Raw genomic sequence first — 16,923 nt, 5'->3', positions numbered from 1 at the left:
ATCACATGCTTGAAACAATCTTATTTTTTCACAATTTTGAAAAGGTGCCAATAATTTTGTCCAGACCATTTTTGGAGTTTGGTGACATTATGTCCAATTTGCTTTTTTTCCTCCCTTTTTTGGTTTAGTTCCAATACACACAAAGGGAATAAACATGTGTATAGCAAAACATGTGTTACTGCAATCCTTTCCTGTGAGGAATACTTCATTTTCTTGAAAGATTTCAGGGGTGCCAACATTTACCCCCATGACTGTATATGGCCAAAAATGTGATGTAAAAAGGGACTAACCCTGTATCTACTTCAGTAAGAGGGACCTGGCGCCCAGTGCTTCCTTGCAATCTATGGCCGTTAATTTTACCATCCCTGGCTCAGTGCTGTGGAGATCGCATCGGTCAGATTCCTACTAATCAATGTTATAGGGCAAGCCATAAAAGAATTATTTTCCAATAATCCCTTTAAGGTTAACCAGAGCCCTGCACTATACACAGTAGGATTATGTAATAGGCTGGTGCTTGGCCCAGTTTCAGCGTAAACAGCAATACCCCTTCTGTCCATCAGGTGGCAGTGTAGATTAAAAGGATCTAGGTCAGTGTTTCCCAAGCAGGGTGCCTCCAGCTGTCCGGAAATGCTGGGAGTTGTAGTTTTGCAACAGCTGGAGGCTCCCTGGTTGAGAAACACTTCTCTAATCCGTGCCTGATAAGAAAATGAATCAAGTGCTTAAATATTAATCAGATTTGGCACCAAAAGGAAAGGCGTGAAAGATCCAGGACGTGACCCGCCCCATGTGATCGTCTCCGCCATTTATTCTTTCTGCCATTAAGATTTTCAGTGAATTAAAGGGGTAGTTCGGATTTAGGAAAAAACATGGCAGCCAAGCCTGGTTCCCTTAAATGATGTAGGCAGATTTTGATCCAGAAGAACCTTTTTTAAATCAGCGGTCTCCAAAGCGTGGACCTACAGCTGTTGCAAGACTACAACTCTCAGCATGCCCTGATAGCCACCGCTGGGAGTTATAGGCTTCACAGTATATCAGATATATAGGATCCTATGTTTATACAAGCGGATTCCAAACTAGCGGATCTGCAGCTGTTGCAAAACTACAACTCCCAGCATGCTGGGAGTTGTAGTTTTGCAACAGCTGGAGGTTCAAAGTTTGAAGAGCACTCATTTAAATGAAGGATAGGATATCTACTTCTACATTTCCATTCTGCACAGTGTAATTCCAGTTCGCACCAGCAGTGGCAGCATTGAAGCTTGACAGCTCTGACAACCACAGCAATTTCCTAATATAATTATAGGATAATTGCTGCCATATTGCCTAAAATTCCTCAGCCTGTCCTTTTGGGGGAGACAAGACTGAGGTGGGGGGGGGGGGGGGGACAAGACTGAGGCGGGGGGGAGAGAAGACTGAGGTGGGGGGGAGACAAGACTGAGGTGGGGGGGGGAGAGAAGACTGAGGTGGGGGGGAGACAAGACTGAGGTGGGGGGGGGGAGAGAAGACTGAGGTGGGGGGGAGACAAGACTGAGGTGGGGGGGGAGAGAAGACTGAGGTGGGGGGGAGACAAGACTGAGGTGGGGGGGGAGAGAAGACTGAGGTGGGGGGGAGAGAAGACTGAGGTGGGGGGGAGAGAAGACTGAGGTGGGGGGGAGAGAAGACTGAGGTGGGGGGGAGAGAAGACTGAGGTGGGGGGGGAGAGAAGACTGAGGTGGGGGGGGGGGAGACAAGACTGAGGTGGGGGGGAGACAAGACTGAGGTGGGGGGGGAGAGAAGACTGAGGTGGGGGGGGAGAGAAGACTGAGGTGGGGGGGGAGAGAAGACTGAGGTGGGGGGGGAGAGAAGACTGAGGTGGGGGGGGGGGAGACAAGACTGAGGTGGGGGGGGAGACAAGACTGAGGTGGGGGGGGAGAGAAGACTGAGGTGGGGGGGGAGAGAAGACTGAGGTGGGGGGGAGAGAAGACTGAGGTGGGGGGGGAGAGAAGACTGAGGTGGGGGGGGAGAGAAGACTGAGGTGGGGGGGAGACAAGACTGAGGTGGGGGGGAGACAAGACTGAGGTGGGGGGGGAGACAAGACTGAGGTGGGGGGGAGACAAGACTGAGGTGGGGGGGAGACAAGACTGAGGTGGGGGGGAGAGAAGACTGATGTGGGGGGGGGGGAGACAAGACTGATGTGGGGGGGAGACAAGACTGAGGTGGGGGGGAGACAAGACTGATGTGGGGGGAGACAAGACTGATGTGGGGGGGAGACAAGACTGAGGTGGGGGGGGAGACAAGACTGATGTGGGGGGGAGACAAGACTGAGGTGGGGGGAGATAAGACTGAGACCAGCGGGTGACTACCATCCCCAGGAGTGTGGAGATTGGGAGTAGTCATCCTCTGGCTGCTTGTGAAAATGATTCACAGTCAAATCGATGATCATGGAGACAACCTGAGGTTTATAATTGTAATTTCCCTGTATGTATATATATATTATTGTAATTTCCCTGTATGTATATATATATTATTGTGATTTCCCTGTATATATATATATTATTATTATTATTGTAATTTCCCTGTATATATATATATTATTATTATTATTATTATTGTAATTTCCCTGTATATATATATATTATTATTATTATTGTAATTTCCCTGTATATATATATTATTATTATTATTAATGTAATTTCCCTGTATATATATATATTATTATTATTATTAATGTAATTTCCCTGTATATATATATATATATATATATATATTATTGTGATTTCCCTGTATATATATATATATTATTATTATTGTAATTTCCCTGTATATATATATTATTATTATTGTAATTTCCCTGTATATATATATTATTATTATTAATGTAATTTCCCTGTATATATATATATATGTTATTGTAATTTCCCTGTATATATATATATATATATATAATGTCTGATAAGGGTTAATAACTGCCAAGAACACTGGAAACCATCATGACCAAGGAGGAAACGATGTTACCTGATGGCAGTGAACTGGGCGGAGGTCAGGGTGTACTGGGGGGCATCAAGGTGCACTGGGCAGAGGTCTGGGTGTACTGGGGGGCATCAAGGTGCACTGGGCGGAATCAAGGTGTACTGGGCGGAGGTCCGGGTGTACTGGGGGGCATCAAGGTGTACTGGGCGGAGATCAGGGTGTACTGGGGGGCATCAAGGTATACTGGGCGGAGGTCCGGGTGTACTGGGGGGCATCAAGGTGTACTGGGCGGAGGTCCGGGTGTACTGGGGGGCATCAATGTGTACTGGGCGGAGGTCAGGGTGTACTGGGGGGGCATCAAGGTATACTGGGCGGAGGTCCGGGTGTACTGGGGGGCATCAAGGTGCACTGGGCAGAGGTCTGGGTGTACTGGGGGGCATCAAGGTGCACTGGGCGGAATCAAGGTGTACTGGGCGGAGGTCAGGGTGTACTGGGGTGCATCAAGGTGTACTGGGCGGAGGTCAGGGTGTACTGGGGGGCATCAGGGTATACTGGGCGGAGGTCCGGGTGTACTGGGGGGCATCAGGGTATACTGGGCGGAGGTCCGGGTGTACTGAGGGGCATCAAGGTGTACTGGGCGGAGGTCCGGGTGTACTGGGGGGGCATCAAGGTGTACTGGGCGGAGGTCCGGGTGTACTGGGGGGCATCAAGGTGTACTGGGCGAAGGTCTGGGTGTACTGGGGGGCATCAAGGTGTACTGGGCGAAGGTCTGGGTGTACTGGGGGGCATCAAGGTGCACTGGGCGAAGGTCTGGGTGTACTGGAGGGCATCAAGGCGCACTGGGCGGAGGTCTGGGTGTACTGGAGGGCATCAAGGCGCACTGGGCGGAGGTCTGGGTGTACTGGGGGGCATCAAGGTGTACTGGGGGGAGTCTGGGTGTACTGGGGGCATCAAGGTGTACTGGGCGGAGGTCTGGGTGTACTGGGGGCATCAAGGTGTACTGGGCGGAGGTCTGGGTGTACTGGAGGGCATCAAGGCGCACTGGGCGGAGGTCTGGGTGTACTGGGGGGCATCAAGGTGTACTGGGGGGAGTCTGGGTGTACTGGGGGCATCAAGGTGTACTGGGCGAAGGTCTGGGTGTACTGGGGGGCATCAAGGTGCACTGGGCGAAGGTCTGGGTGTACTGGAGGGCATCAAGGTGTACTGGGTGGAGGTCTGGGTGTACTGGAGGGCATCAAGGTGTACTGGGGGGAGTCTGGGTGTACTGGGGGCATCAAGGTGTACTGGGCGGAGGTCTGGGTGTACTGGGGGCATCAAGGTGTACTGGGCGGAGGTCTGGGTGTACTGGGGGGCATCAAGGTGTACTGGGGGGATCCATGTATACTCCACCTGTCACTCTATTAGGTGCACTATTCTCTGTTGAACTGCTGTATCTGAGTCTAAGGTGTGATACTATCTGATGTAGCTCAGTCTTGATCAATAGGGTTTCATACTGTTTGAGTCGCTGTATCTAAGCCAATTATGTGCACTACTATCTGACGTAGCGGGGCTGGTGATGTATCTAAGCCTATGGTGTGCTATCCCTCGGTGGGAATAGGTACGCGGGGCTGGTGATGTATCTAAGCCTATGGTGTGCTATCCCTCGGTGGGATTAGACACGCGGGGCAGGTGATGTATCTAAGCCTATGGTGTGCTATCCCTCGGTAGGATTAGATACGCGGGGCTGGTGATGTATCTAAGCCTATGGTGTGCTATCCCTCGGTGGGATTAGATACGGGGGCAGGTGATGTATCTAAGCCTATGGTGTGCTATCCCTCGGTGGGATTAGATGCGCAGGGCTGGTGATGTATCTAAGCCTATAGTGTGCTATCCCTAGGTGGGATTAGATACGGGGGCAGGTGATGTATCTAAGCCTATGGTGTGCTATCCCTCGGTGGGATTAGATACGCGGGGCTGGTGATGTATCTAAGCCTATGGTGTGCTATCCCTCGGTGGGATTAGATACGCGGGGCAGGTGATGTATCCCAGCAGTAAGTTTGCCTGTGGCCGCGCGGGGTGACGCTGCTCGGTGCTGCCCCTGGCGGTGGCCGGCGGTAGCTCCTCCCGCACTTCCTCTCATTCAGAGGCTCTGGAGCCGCCGCCGCTGCCGCCTCTTCCTCCGCAGCCTCCAACTTCCCGGCCGCCCGTCCCCGGTGACTGCACGAGGCCGGAGGGATAACGGAGGGAGTGTCCCGGCCTCAGTGCTGTGTGCCCGGCCAACCTGCGGGAGAAGCCGAGACCAGGGAGGGACCCGGAGCTGCAAATGGAGATCTGAGCCAGGGGGAGGGAAGAAGCCGTCATCGGGAGCGGGGAGACCGACAGGAGGAGCGGGGAGACCGACAGGAGGAGCGGGGAGACCGACAGGAGGAGCGGGGAGACCGTCAGGAGGAGCGGGGAGACCGTCAGGAGGAGCGGGGAGACCGACAGGAGGAGCGGGGAGACCGTCAGGAGGAGAGCCCTGCACCCACACTACTGCCGCCACCGACCAGGTGAGTGCTGGGGAGGGTACACCCGGCCGGGCCACCTGTCCCTGCTCCTGCCCCTACAGCCTGCTCCCTGTCCCTGTCCCTGCTCCTGCCCCTACAGCCTGCTCCTGCTCCTGCTCCCTGTCCCTGCTCCTGCTCCTGCCCCTACAGCCTGCTCCTGCTCCTGCCCCTACAGCCTTCTCCTGCTCCTGCCCCTACAGCCTTCTCCTGCCCCTACAGCCTTCTCCTGCCCCTACAGCCTTCTCCTGCTCCTGCCCCTACAGCCTTCTCCTGCTCCTGCCCCTACAGCCTTCTCCTGCTCCTGCCCCTACAGCCTTCTCCTGCTCCTGCCCCTACAGCCTTCTCCTGCCCCTACAGCCTTCTCCTGCCCCTACAGCCTTCTCCTGCTCCTGCCCCTACAGCCTTCTCCTGCTCCTGCCCCTACAGCCTTCTCCTGCTCCTGCCCCTACAGCCTTCTCCTGCTCCTGCCCCTACAGCCTTCTCCTGCTCCTGCCCCTACAGCCTTCTCCTGCTCCTGCCCCTACAGCCTTCTCCTGCTCCTGCCCCTACAGCCTTCTCCTGCTCCTGCCCCTACAGCCTTCTCCTGCTCCTGCCCCTACAGCCTTCTCCTGCTCCTGCCCCTACAGCCTTCTCCTGCTCCTGCCCCTACAGCCTTCTCCTGCTCCTGCCCCTACAGCCTTCTCCTGCTCCTGCCCCTACAGCCTTCTCCTGCTCCTGCCCCTACAGCCTTCTCCTGCTCCTGCCCCTACAGCCTGCTCCCTGCCCCTACAGCCTGCTCCCTGCCCCTACAGCCTGCTCCCTGCCCCTGCAGCCTGCTCCCTGCCCCTGCAGCCTGCTCCCTGCCCCTGCAGCCTGCTCCCTGCCCCTACAGCCTGCTCCCTGCCCCTACAGCCTGCTCCCTGCCCCTACAGCCTGCTCCCTGCCCCTACAACCTTCTCCTGCTCCTGCCCCTACAGCCTTCTCCTGCTCCTGCCCCTACAGCCTTCTCCTGCTCCTGCCCCTACAGCCTTCTCCTGCTCCTGCCCCTACAGCCTTCTCCTGCTCCCTGCCCCTGCAGCCTGCTCCCTGCCCCTGCAGCCTGCTCCCTGCCCCTACAGCCTGCTCCCTGCCCCTACAGCCTGCTCCCTGCCCCTACAACCTTCTCCTGCTCCTGCCCCTACAGCCTTCTCCTGCCCCTACAGCCTGCTCCTGCCCCTACAGCCTGCTCCCTGTCCCTGCTCCTGCCCCTACAGCCTGCTCCCTGTCCCTGCTCCTGCCCGGTAATGTACACAGTGTAACTACACTTTTGCCCCTGTTCTCTGCCCTGTGTAACTACAGCCTGAGCCTACAATCTGCCCCTACAGCCTGTCCCTGCTTCTGCCCCCTGTCCCTGCTTCTGCCCCCTGTCCCTGCTTCTGCCCCCTGTCCCTGCTTCTGCCCCCTGTCCCTGCTTCTGCCCCCTGTCCCTGCTTCTGCCCCCTGTCCCTGCTTCTGCCCCCTGTCCCTGCTTCTGCCCCCTGTCCCTGCTTCTGCCCCCTGTCCCTGCTTCTGCCCTGTAATGTACATAGTGTAACTACAGTTTTGCCCCTGTTCTCTGCCCTGAGCCTACAATCTGCCCCTGCCACATGTCACTACTGCCAGCCCTGGGCCTCTGCTACACCTCCTGTCATTGTTGCCCCCTCCTTCCTGCTGCACCGCCTGTCATCCCTCTTGCTGCTCTTCCTGTCACTGCTGTCCACCCCTCCTGCTGCACCTCCTGTCACTACTGTCACCCCCTCCTGCTGCACCTCCTGTCGCTACTGTCAACCCCCCTCCCCTCCTGTTGAACCTCCTGTCACTGCTGCCCCTTTCCCTACTTGCTGTCACTGCTGTCTCCCTCCTTACTGTCACTACTGACTCCCTCCTACTGCACCTCCTGTCACTACTGTCACCCCCCCTCCTACTGCACCTCCTGTCACTACTGTTACCCCCCCTCCTACCCCCCCTCCTGTCACTACTGTCACCCCCCCTCCTGTCACTGTCACCCCCTCCTACTGCACCTCCTGTCACTACTGTCACCCCCCTCCTACTGCACCTCCTGTCACTACTGTCACCCCCCTCCTACTGCACCTCCTGTCACTGTCACCCCCCTCCTACCCCCCCTCCTGTCACTACTGTCACCCCCCCTCCTACTGCACCTCCTGTCACTACTGTCACCCCCCCCTCCTGCTGCACCTCCTGTCACTACTGTCAACCCCCCCCCTCCTGCTGCACCTCCTGTCACTACTGTCACCCCCCCTCCTGCTGCACCTCTTGTCACTGTCACCCCCCCTCCTGCTGCACCTCCTGTCACTACTGTCACCCCCCCTCCTGCTGCACCTCCTGTCACTACTGTCACCCCCCCTCCTGCTGCACCTCTTGTCACTGTCACCCCCCTCCTGGTGCACCTCCTGTCACTACTGTCACCCCCCCTCCTGCTGTACCTCCTGTCACTACTGTCACCCCCCCTCCTACTGCACCTCCTGTCACTACTGTCAACCGCCCCCCCTCCTGCTGCACCTCCTGTCACTGCCATCCCTCCTCCCTCCGGTCACCCCTCTGTCAGGTCTTTTGTTCCCCGGGCACAGGCGCTGGCGCTCCTTGGTAGGGTCTGGCTTATCCTGTGGGCATATAAACTGTATAGAACCCCACAGATACCCTGCAGAATAAATCTTATGTAACTTGTGTCATGAAAGATTCTGCATTTCTTTTAATTATACATTGTCTCTATTAATTACTGTTCTCAAGATCTCTGCTTGCTGTCAGTGAATAGTAACACATTGTTCACTTGTTCACATTCAGAAGTGAAATGCCTTGTTGGGGTCCATGTGGGTGAGTGCGAGTCCCAGGATGGAGGACAGGAAATACAGTGGAGCTCAGGGATGATATACTGATACATTGTAACAAACCCACATAATACATACATCACTATACTATACATTATAACAACAAACTAGACAAGAGATACTACACTGATACATTGTAACAAACCCACATAATACATACATCACTATACTATACATTATAACAACAAACTAGAGAAGATATAATACACTGATACATTGTAACAAACACATCAGCTGTGTGACTGTATAGCTAAAACAAGATATACTACACTGATACATTGTAACAAACTTATCAGCTGTGTGACTGTATAACTAAGACAAGATATACTACACTGATACATTGTAACAAACTCATCAGCTGTGTGAATGTATAACTAAGACAAGATATACTACACTGATACATTGTAACAAACCCACATAATACATACTTCACTATACTATACATTATAACAGACTAGACAAGATATACTACACTGAAACATTGTAACAAACTCATCAGCTGTGTGAATGTATAACTAAGACAAGATATACTACACTGATACATTGTAACAAACCCACATAATACATACTTCACTATACTATACATTATAACAAACTAGAGAAGATATAATACACTGATACATTGTAACAAACTCATCAGCTGTATGCAAGTAGTACTAGGTCTGTGTTTCCCAACCAGTGTGTCTCCAGCTGTTGCTAAACTACAACTCCCAGCATGCCCGGACCAACCAGTGTGTGTCCAGCTGTTGCTAGACTACAACTCCTAGCATGCCCGGACAGCCTTTGGCTGTCCGGGCATGCTCGGAGTTGTAGTCTAGCAACAGCTGGAGACACACTGGTTGGTCCGGGCATGCTGGGAGTTGTAGTTTTGAAACAGCTGGAGGCACACTATTTGTTTGTTCAGGGCATGCTGGGAGTTGTAGTTTTGCAACAGCTGCAGGCACCTTGGTTGGGAAACACTGTACTAGGTCAAGGCAGATTTGCTGGGAGTTGTAGTGTAATAAAAGCTGAAAAGCCACAGGTTGATTTTTGCTGCTCTAAACAAGAAATCTTTCCCTTCTCTGACAGACAGCAGAGATATTAGATGTATTCTCCAGACCAGGGGCCACCACTTCAGTTATTTCTCCTTAAAGGGGTACTCCGGTGGAAAACTTTTTTTTTTTTTATTAACTGGTGCCATCTGGTTAAACAGATTTGTAAATTACATCAATTAAAAAAATCTTAATCCTTCCAGTACTTATTAGCTGCTGAATACTACAGAGGAAATTCTTTTCTTTTTGGAACACAGAGCTCTCTGCTGACATCATGACCACAGTGCTCTCTGCTGACATCTCTGTCCATTTTGGGAACTGTCCAGAGCAGCATATGTTTGCAATGGGGATTTTCTCCTACTCTGGACAGTTCTTACACCGGACAGAGATGTCAGCAGAGAGCACTGTGCTCATGATGTCAGCAGAGAGCTCTGTGTTCCAAAAAGAAAATAATTTTCTCAGTAGTATTCAGCAGCTAATAAGTACTGGAAGGATTAAGATTTAATAGAAGTAATTTACAAATCTGTTTATCTTTCTGGCACCAGTTGATAAAAAAAAAAGTTTTCCACCGGAGTACCCCTTTAAAGCCTGATGTGTAAGGAGTTTACTGCTCAGTCCATAGTCTTGTTACTTGCCTGACCCAGGACTACAAGTCCCAGCGTTTCCTCTCATGCGTTGCACAGGGTTTGTACAGTGATGGGTATTTCCAGTTATTTCCGCCCCGTTCTGTGTACGCAGCACCTCCCCAGCTCTTCTGACCATTCTTTTACACTTTTGTCTCCTCAGGTGACGATCGCAGCAGTCCCTATCACCGGAGGCCTCCCTTATTGTGTCTTGGGCCCAGACTGATCCCTCGGGGGTCCCTGCCGTGACAGGTGCCAAAAATGCAGACTTTCCTGAAGGGCAAGCGGGTGGGCTACTGGATGAGCGAGAAGAAGATCAAGAAGCTGAACTTCCAGGCCTTCGCGGAGCTGTGCAGGTGGGTGCAGAGTCCTCACTTTTCTTGCTGCAGGACCCCCTTAGATCTGCTGCTTCTTTTAGGGGTTGTCCCTTTATGTGGGGAGCACCAGGGGGCGATGCTGAGTAGATTCCTATGTACTTCTTCCCTGTTATCTGCACTGGACGCTGCTCTGACTAATAGGGGGGGGGGGGGGGGGGTGGGTGTCATCCTGATTGATGACCCCCAATGTATTTAGACTCTGTTTGCACTAGAGACCCCTCTGCTATGACTAATGGGGGATTTCCTAAGTGATGACCCCCCAATGTAATCATCCTAAATGCTGACACCCCCCCATTGTTTTAAGCCTGTTCACACTGGACACTGCTTTACTACAACTAATGAGGGGTGGTGCGTTGTCCGGATTGATGACCCCCCAGTCATTTGACTTCCTGATCGTTTTGTTGTCCCTGGAGGTACATCACTGCAGTGAAAACACATGCACACTCACCTAAGCTGAGGGTGCATGTACATTGGGTGATCAGGAGGAATATCTGTTTGCTGAACAAGCTGTTTGCCAGTGGTGTTTCCAAATCAGGGGGCCTCCAGCTGTTGCAAAATTACTTGTCCTCAGGCCTCCTCCTCCTATAGCGGGGTGCTCTCCCCTCAGGCCTCCTCCTGCAGCTGGGTGCTCTCTCCTCGGGCCTACTCCTCCTCCTGTAGTTGGGTGCTCTCTCCTCGGGCCTACTCCTCCTCCTGTAGTTGGGTGCTCTCTCCTCGGGCCTACTCCTCCTCCTGTAGTTGGGTGCTCTCTCCTCGGGCCTACTCCTCCTCCTGTAGTTGGGTGCTCTCTCCTCGGGCCTACTCCTCCTCCTGTAGTTGGGTGCTCTCTCCTCGGGCCTCCTCCTCCTGTAGTTGGATGCTCTCTCCTCGGGCCTCCTCCTCCTGTAGTTGGATGCTCTCTCCTCGGGCCTCCTCCTCCTGTAGTTGGGTGCTCTCTCCTCGGGCCTCCTCCTCCTGTAGTTGGGTGCTCTCTCCTCGGACCTCCTCCTCCTCCTGTAGTTGGGTGCTCTCTCCTTGGGCCTCATCCTCCTCCTGTAGTTGGGTGCACTCTCCTCGGGCCTCCTCCTGTAGTTGGGTGCTTTCTCCTTGGACCTCCTCCTGTAGCGGGGTGCTTTCTCCTCGGGCCTCCTCCTGTAGCAGGGTGCTTTCTCCTCGGGCCTCCTCCTCCTCCTGTAGCGGGGTGCTCTCTCCTCTGGCCTCCTCCTGTAGTTGGGTGCTCTCTCCTCGGGCCTCCTCCTGTAGTTGGGTGCTCTCTCCTCGGACCTCCTCCTCCTCCTGTAGTTGGGTGCTCTCTCCTTGGGCCTCATCCTCCTCCTGTAGTTGGGTGCACTCTCCTCGGGCCTCCTCCTGTAGTTGGGTGCTTTCTCCTTGGGCCTCCTCCTGTAGCGGGGTGCTTTCTCCTCGGGCCTCCTCCTGTAGCAGGGTGCTTTCTCCTCGGGCCTCCTCCTCCTCCTGTAGCGGGGTGCTCTCTCCTCTGGCCTCCTCCTGTAGTTGGGTGCTCTCTCCTCGGGCCTCCTCCTGTAGTTGGGTGCTCTCTCCTCGGACCTCCTCCTCCTCCTGTAGTTGGGTGCTCTCTCCTTGGGCCTCATCCTCCTCCTGTAGTTGGGTGCACTCTCCTCGGGCCTCCTCCTGTAGTTGGGTGCTTTCTCCTTGGGCCTCCTCCTGTAGCGGGGTGCTTTCTCCTCGGGCCTCCTCCTGTAGCAGGGTGCTTTCTCCTCGGGCCTCCTCCTCCTCCTGTAGCGGGGTGCTCTCTCCTCTGGCCTCCTCCTGTAGTTGGGTGCTCTCTCCTCGGGCCTCCTCCTCCTGTAGTTGGGTGCTTTCTCCTTGGGCCTCCTCCTGTAGCGGGGTGCTCTCTCCTCGGGCCTCCTCCTCCTCCTGTAGCGGGGTGCTTTCTCCTCGAGCCTCCTCCTCCTCCTGTAGCGGGGTGCTCTCTCCTCGGGCCTCCTCCTATAGCGGGGTGCTCTCTCCTCTGGCCTCCTCCTGTAGCGGGGTGCTCTCTCCTCGGGCCTCCTCCTCCTCCTGTAGCGGGGTGCTCTCTCCTCGGGCCTCCTCCTATAGCGGGGTGCTCTCTCCTCGGGCCTCCTCCTATAGCGGGGTGCTCTCTCCTCGGGCCTCCTCCTCCTCCTGTAGCGGGGTGCTCTCTCCTCGGGCCTCCTCCTCCTCCTGTAGCGGGGTGCTCTCTCCTCGGGCCTCCTCCTGTAGCGGGGTGCTCTCTCCTCCTCGGGCCTCCTCCTGTAGCGGGGTGCTCTCTCCTCCTCGGGCCTCGTCCTGTAGCGGGGTGCTCTCTCCTCCTCGGGCCTCGTCCTGTAGCGGGGTGCTCTCTCCTCCTCGGGCCTCGTCCTGTAGCGGGGTGCTCTCTCCTCCTCGGGCCTCGTCCTGTAGCGGGGTGCTCTCTCCTCCTCGGGCCTCGTCCTGTAGCGGGGTGCTCTCTCCTCCTCGGGCCTCGTCCTGTAGCGGGGTGCTCTCTCCTCGGGCCTCGTCTTCCTCCTGTAGCGAGTGGGCTCTCTCCTCTGGCCTCCTCCTCCTCCTGTAGCGGGGGGCTCTCTCCTCGGGCCTCCTCCTCCTCCTGTAGCGGGGGGCTCTCTCCTCGGGCCTCCTCCTCCTCCTGTAGCGGGGGGCTCTCTCCTCGGGCCTCCTCCTCCTCCTGTAGCGGGGTGCTCTCTCCTCGGGCCTCCTCCTCCTCCTGTAGCGGGGTGCTCTCTCCTCGGGCCTCCTCCTCCTCCTGTAGCGGGGTGCTCTCTCCTCGGGCCTCCTCCTCCTCCTGTAGCGGGGTGCTCTCTCCTCGGGCCTCCTCCTCCTCCTGTAGCGGGGTGCTCTCTCCTCGGGCCTCCTCCTCCTCCTGTAACGGGGTGCTCTCTCCTCGGGCCTCCTCCTCCTCCTGTAGCGGGGTGCTCTCTCCTCGGGCCTCCTCCTCCTCCTGTAGCGGGGTGCTCTCTCCTCGGGCCTCCTCCTTTAGCGGGGTGCTCTCTCCTCCCCGGGCCTCGTCCTGTAGCGGGGTGCTCTCTCCTCCCCGGGCCTCGTCCTGTAGCGGGGTGCTCTCTCCTCCCCGGGCCTCGTCCTGTAGCGGGGTGCTCTCTCCTCCCCGGGCCTCGTCCTGTAGCGGGGTGCTCTCTCCTCCCCGGGCCTCGTCCTGTAGCGGGGTGCTCTCTCCTCCCCGGGCCTCGTCCTGTAGCGGGGTGCTCTCTCCTCCCCGGGCCTCGTCCTGTAGCGGGGTGCTCTCTCCTCCCCGGGCCTCGTCCTGTAGCGGGGTGCTCTCTCCTCCCCGGGCCTCGTCCTGTAGCGGGGTGCTCTCTCCTCCCCGGGCCTCGTCCTGTAGCGGGGTGCTCTCTCCTCCCCGGGCCTCGTCCTGTAGCGGGGTGCTCTCTCCTCCCCGGGCCTCGTCCTGTAGCGGGGTGCTCTCTCCTCCCCGGGCCTCGTCCTGTAGCGGGGTGCTCTCTCCTCCCCGGGCCTCGTCCTGTAGCGGGGTGCTCTCTCCTCCTCGGGCCTCGTCCTGTAGCGGGGTGCTCTCTCCTCGGGCCTCGTCCTGTAGCGGGGTGCTCTCTCCTCGGGCCTCGTCTTCCTCCTGTAGCGAGGGGGCTCTCTCCTTGGGCCTCCTCCTCCTCCTGTAGCGGGGTGCTGTCTCCTCCCCGGGCCTCGTCCTGTAGCGGGGTGCTCTCTCCTCCCCGGGCCTCGTCCTGTAGCGGGGTGCTCTCTCCTCCTCGGGCCTCGTCCTGTAGCGGGGTGCTCTCTCCTCGGGCCTCGTCTTCCTCCTGTAGCGAGGGGGCTCTCTCCTCGGGCCTCCTCCTCCTCCTGTAGCGGGGTGCTGTCTCCTCTGGCCTCCTCCTGCAGCTGGGTGCTCTCTCCTCGGTCCTCCTCCTGTAGCGGGGTGCTCTCTCCTCGGGCCTCCTCCTCCTCCTGCAGCTGGGTGCTCTCTCCTCGGGCCTCCTCCTCCTCCTGCAGCTGGGTGCTCTCTCCTCGGGCCTCCTCCTCCTGTAGCTGGGTGCTGCCTCCTCCTCCTCCTGTAGCGGGGTGCTCTCTCCTCCTCCTGTAGCGGGGTGCTCTCTCCTCCTCCTGTAGCGGGGTGCTCTCTCCTCGGGCCTCCTCCTCCTCCTGTAGCGGGGTGCTCTCTCCTCGGGCCTCCTCCTCCTCCTGTAGCGGGGTGCTCTCTCCTCGGGCCTCCTCCTCCTCCTGTAGCGGGGTGCTCTCTCCTCGGGCCTCCTCCTCCTCCTGTAACGGGGTGCTCTCTCCTCGGGCCTCCTCCTCCTCCTGTAGCGGGGTGCTCTCTCCTCGGGCCTCCTCCTCCTCCTGTAGCGGGGTGCTCTCTCCTCGGGCCTCCTCCTTTAGCGGGGTGCTCTCTCCTCCCCGGGCCTCGTCCTGTAGCGGGGTGCTCTCTCCTCCCCGGGCCTCGTCCTGTAGCGGGGTGCTCTCTCCTCCCCGGGCCTCGTCCTGTAGCGGGGTGCTCTCTCCTCCCCGGGCCTCGTCCTGTAGCGGGGTGCTCTCTCCTCCCCGGGCCTCGTCCTGTAGCGGGGTGCTCTCTCCTCCTCGGGCCTCGTCCTGTAGCGGGGTGCTCTCTCCTCGGGCCTCGTCCTGTAGCGGGGTGCTCTCTCCTCGGGCCTCGTCTTCCTCCTGTAGCGAGGGGGCTCTCTCCTTGGGCCTCCTCCTCCTCCTGTAGCGGGGTGCTGTCTCCTCCCCGGGCCTCGTCCTGTAGCGGGGTGCTCTCTCCTCCCCGGGCCTCGTCCTGTAGCGGGGTGCTCTCTCCTCCTCGGGCCTCGTCCTGTAGCGGGGTGCTCTCTCCTCGGGCCTCGTCCTGTAGCGGGGTGCTCTCTCCTCGGGCCTCGTCTTCCTCCTGTAGCGAGGGGGCTCTCTTCTTGGGCCTCCTCCTCCTCCTGTAGCGGGGTGCTGTCTCCTCTGGCCTCCTCCTGCAGCTGGGTGCTCTCTCCTCGGTCCTCCTCCTGCAGCTGGGTGCTCTCTCCTCGGGCCTCCTCCTCCTCCTGCAGCTGGGTGCTCTCTCCTCGGGCCTCCTCCTCCTGTAGCTGGGTGCTGCCTCCTCCTCCTCCTGTAGCGGGGTGCTCTCTCCTCCTCCTGTAGCGGGGTGCTCTCTCCTCCTCCTGTAGCGGGGTGCTCTCTCCTCCTCCTGTAGCGGGGTGCTCTCTCCTCGGGCCTCCTCCTCCTCCTGTAGCGGGGTGCTCTCTCCTCGGGCCTCGGATCTGCTTTGAGTCATCTTCACTATTTATCCCTATTGTGATGATTCAGACTAATCCGGTAAGAGATATTGTCCCTGGTCCAGGTTGGGATCAGATTTCGGTGCGGTTTCCTCGCGCCATCGCTGGGCACAGGAATTCATTGTGGGTGTAATGTAATACGCACCAGTGGAGTTCATCATATTATAATCTGTGCTCTGTGACATCATTCTGTAGGCGCCGCTTCTCTCTGGTATGTTGCAGGATAAGGACGTTACGTGTGAGCGGTCAGTGACTGGATGATGGGCACTGGTCGGCTGTGCAGAGGTGCTGGAGGTGGCACTGAGGATATTTGGGGCCCTTGCTGGTATTGTTAGGGGCCACTCTGCGGAACCTGTGGTATAAATAGCAATCTCCCGGTATGGCGGCTCAGCCCCAGGCGTGTGATACGCGGTGACGTCGGAGGTCGGTGATTGGATCTGGGCCGGATGTTTTCAGGTCTCGGTGGTCTCCGATTCTCTTAGATCCAGTGGTGTCTGCTCTATAGACCAATGGGTTATGGAGGTGTCAGACATGTCTTCTGTTTACACTAAATATCAGGGACTGTAGTTCCTCCATCCGGGCGACTTCTGAAGAGATGGAACCAGGTCAGTAAGGAAGCTGTTGTTTGTGGACATACAGGCGGCCATGATATGTGGTGACAACTGGAGCTGGTTCTGTCAGTCCTTGTATACAGCCGGACTGGACTGGACTGCCTTAGCTCCGCACGATTCAGATCGAGCAGCTGCTCTTGGAATACACACCATGGATGGTTCTGTTATGGGGGCCTCTGTGGTTGGCTTTGTTATGGGGGGTCGCTGCGGCTGGCTCTGTTATGGGGGGCCTCTGTGGCTGGCTCTGTTATGGGGGCCCGCTGCGGCTGGCTCTGTTATGGGGGCCTCTGTGGCCAGCTTTGTTATGTAGCAGCTGGCTCTGTTTTGGGGAAACGCTGTGGATGGCTGGTGTGTTGCGGGGGGATGCTGCGGATGGCTGGTGTGTTGCGGGGGGATGCTGCGGATGGCTGGTGTGTTGCTGGGGGATGCTGCGGATGGCTGGTGTGTTGCGGGGGGATGCTGCGGATGGCTGGTGTGTTGCGGGGGGATGCTGCGGATGGCTGGTGTGTTGCGGGGGGATGCTGCGGATGGCTGGTGTGTTGCGGGGGGATGCTGCGGATGGCTGGTGTGTTGTGGGGGAGGCTGCGGATGGCTGGTGTGTTGCTGGGGGAGGCTGCGGATGGCTGGTGTGTTGCGGAGGGATGCTGCGGATGGCTGGTGTGTTGCAGGGGATGCTGCGGATGGCTGATGTGTTGCGGAGGGATGCTGCGGATGGCTGGTGTTTTGAGGGGGGGACGCTTCGGATGGCTGGTGTGTTAAAGGGGGG

At 57.1% G+C, this 16,923-nt stretch overlaps 1 protein-coding gene across 2 annotated transcripts in view; it reads left to right on the top strand.

Moving 5' to 3' along the window:
• The window catches only part of ITPK1 (inositol-tetrakisphosphate 1-kinase), a gene marked incomplete in the record, with an annotated part of 91,033 nt that overhangs the window by 2,816 nt on the left and 71,294 nt on the right, over positions 1–16,923 (top strand). Inside the window, 2 exon segments of one of the 2 annotated variants that reach the window (XM_056545751.1) lie at positions 4,982–5,474; positions 10,132–10,324. In XM_056545751.1, coding sequence (XP_056401726.1) covers positions 10,230–10,324 — 95 coding nt within the window. 2 annotated transcript variants of the gene reach the window in all.

This window comes from Hyla sarda, chromosome 11 (genome assembly GCF_029499605.1).
Source record: "Hyla sarda isolate aHylSar1 chromosome 11, aHylSar1.hap1, whole genome shotgun sequence".
In the NCBI taxonomy this organism is placed as follows: domain Eukaryota; kingdom Metazoa; phylum Chordata; class Amphibia; order Anura; family Hylidae; genus Hyla; species Hyla sarda.
The sequence above is the reverse complement of the archived record's forward strand: the minus strand, read 5'-3'. Positions and strand labels throughout refer to the sequence as shown.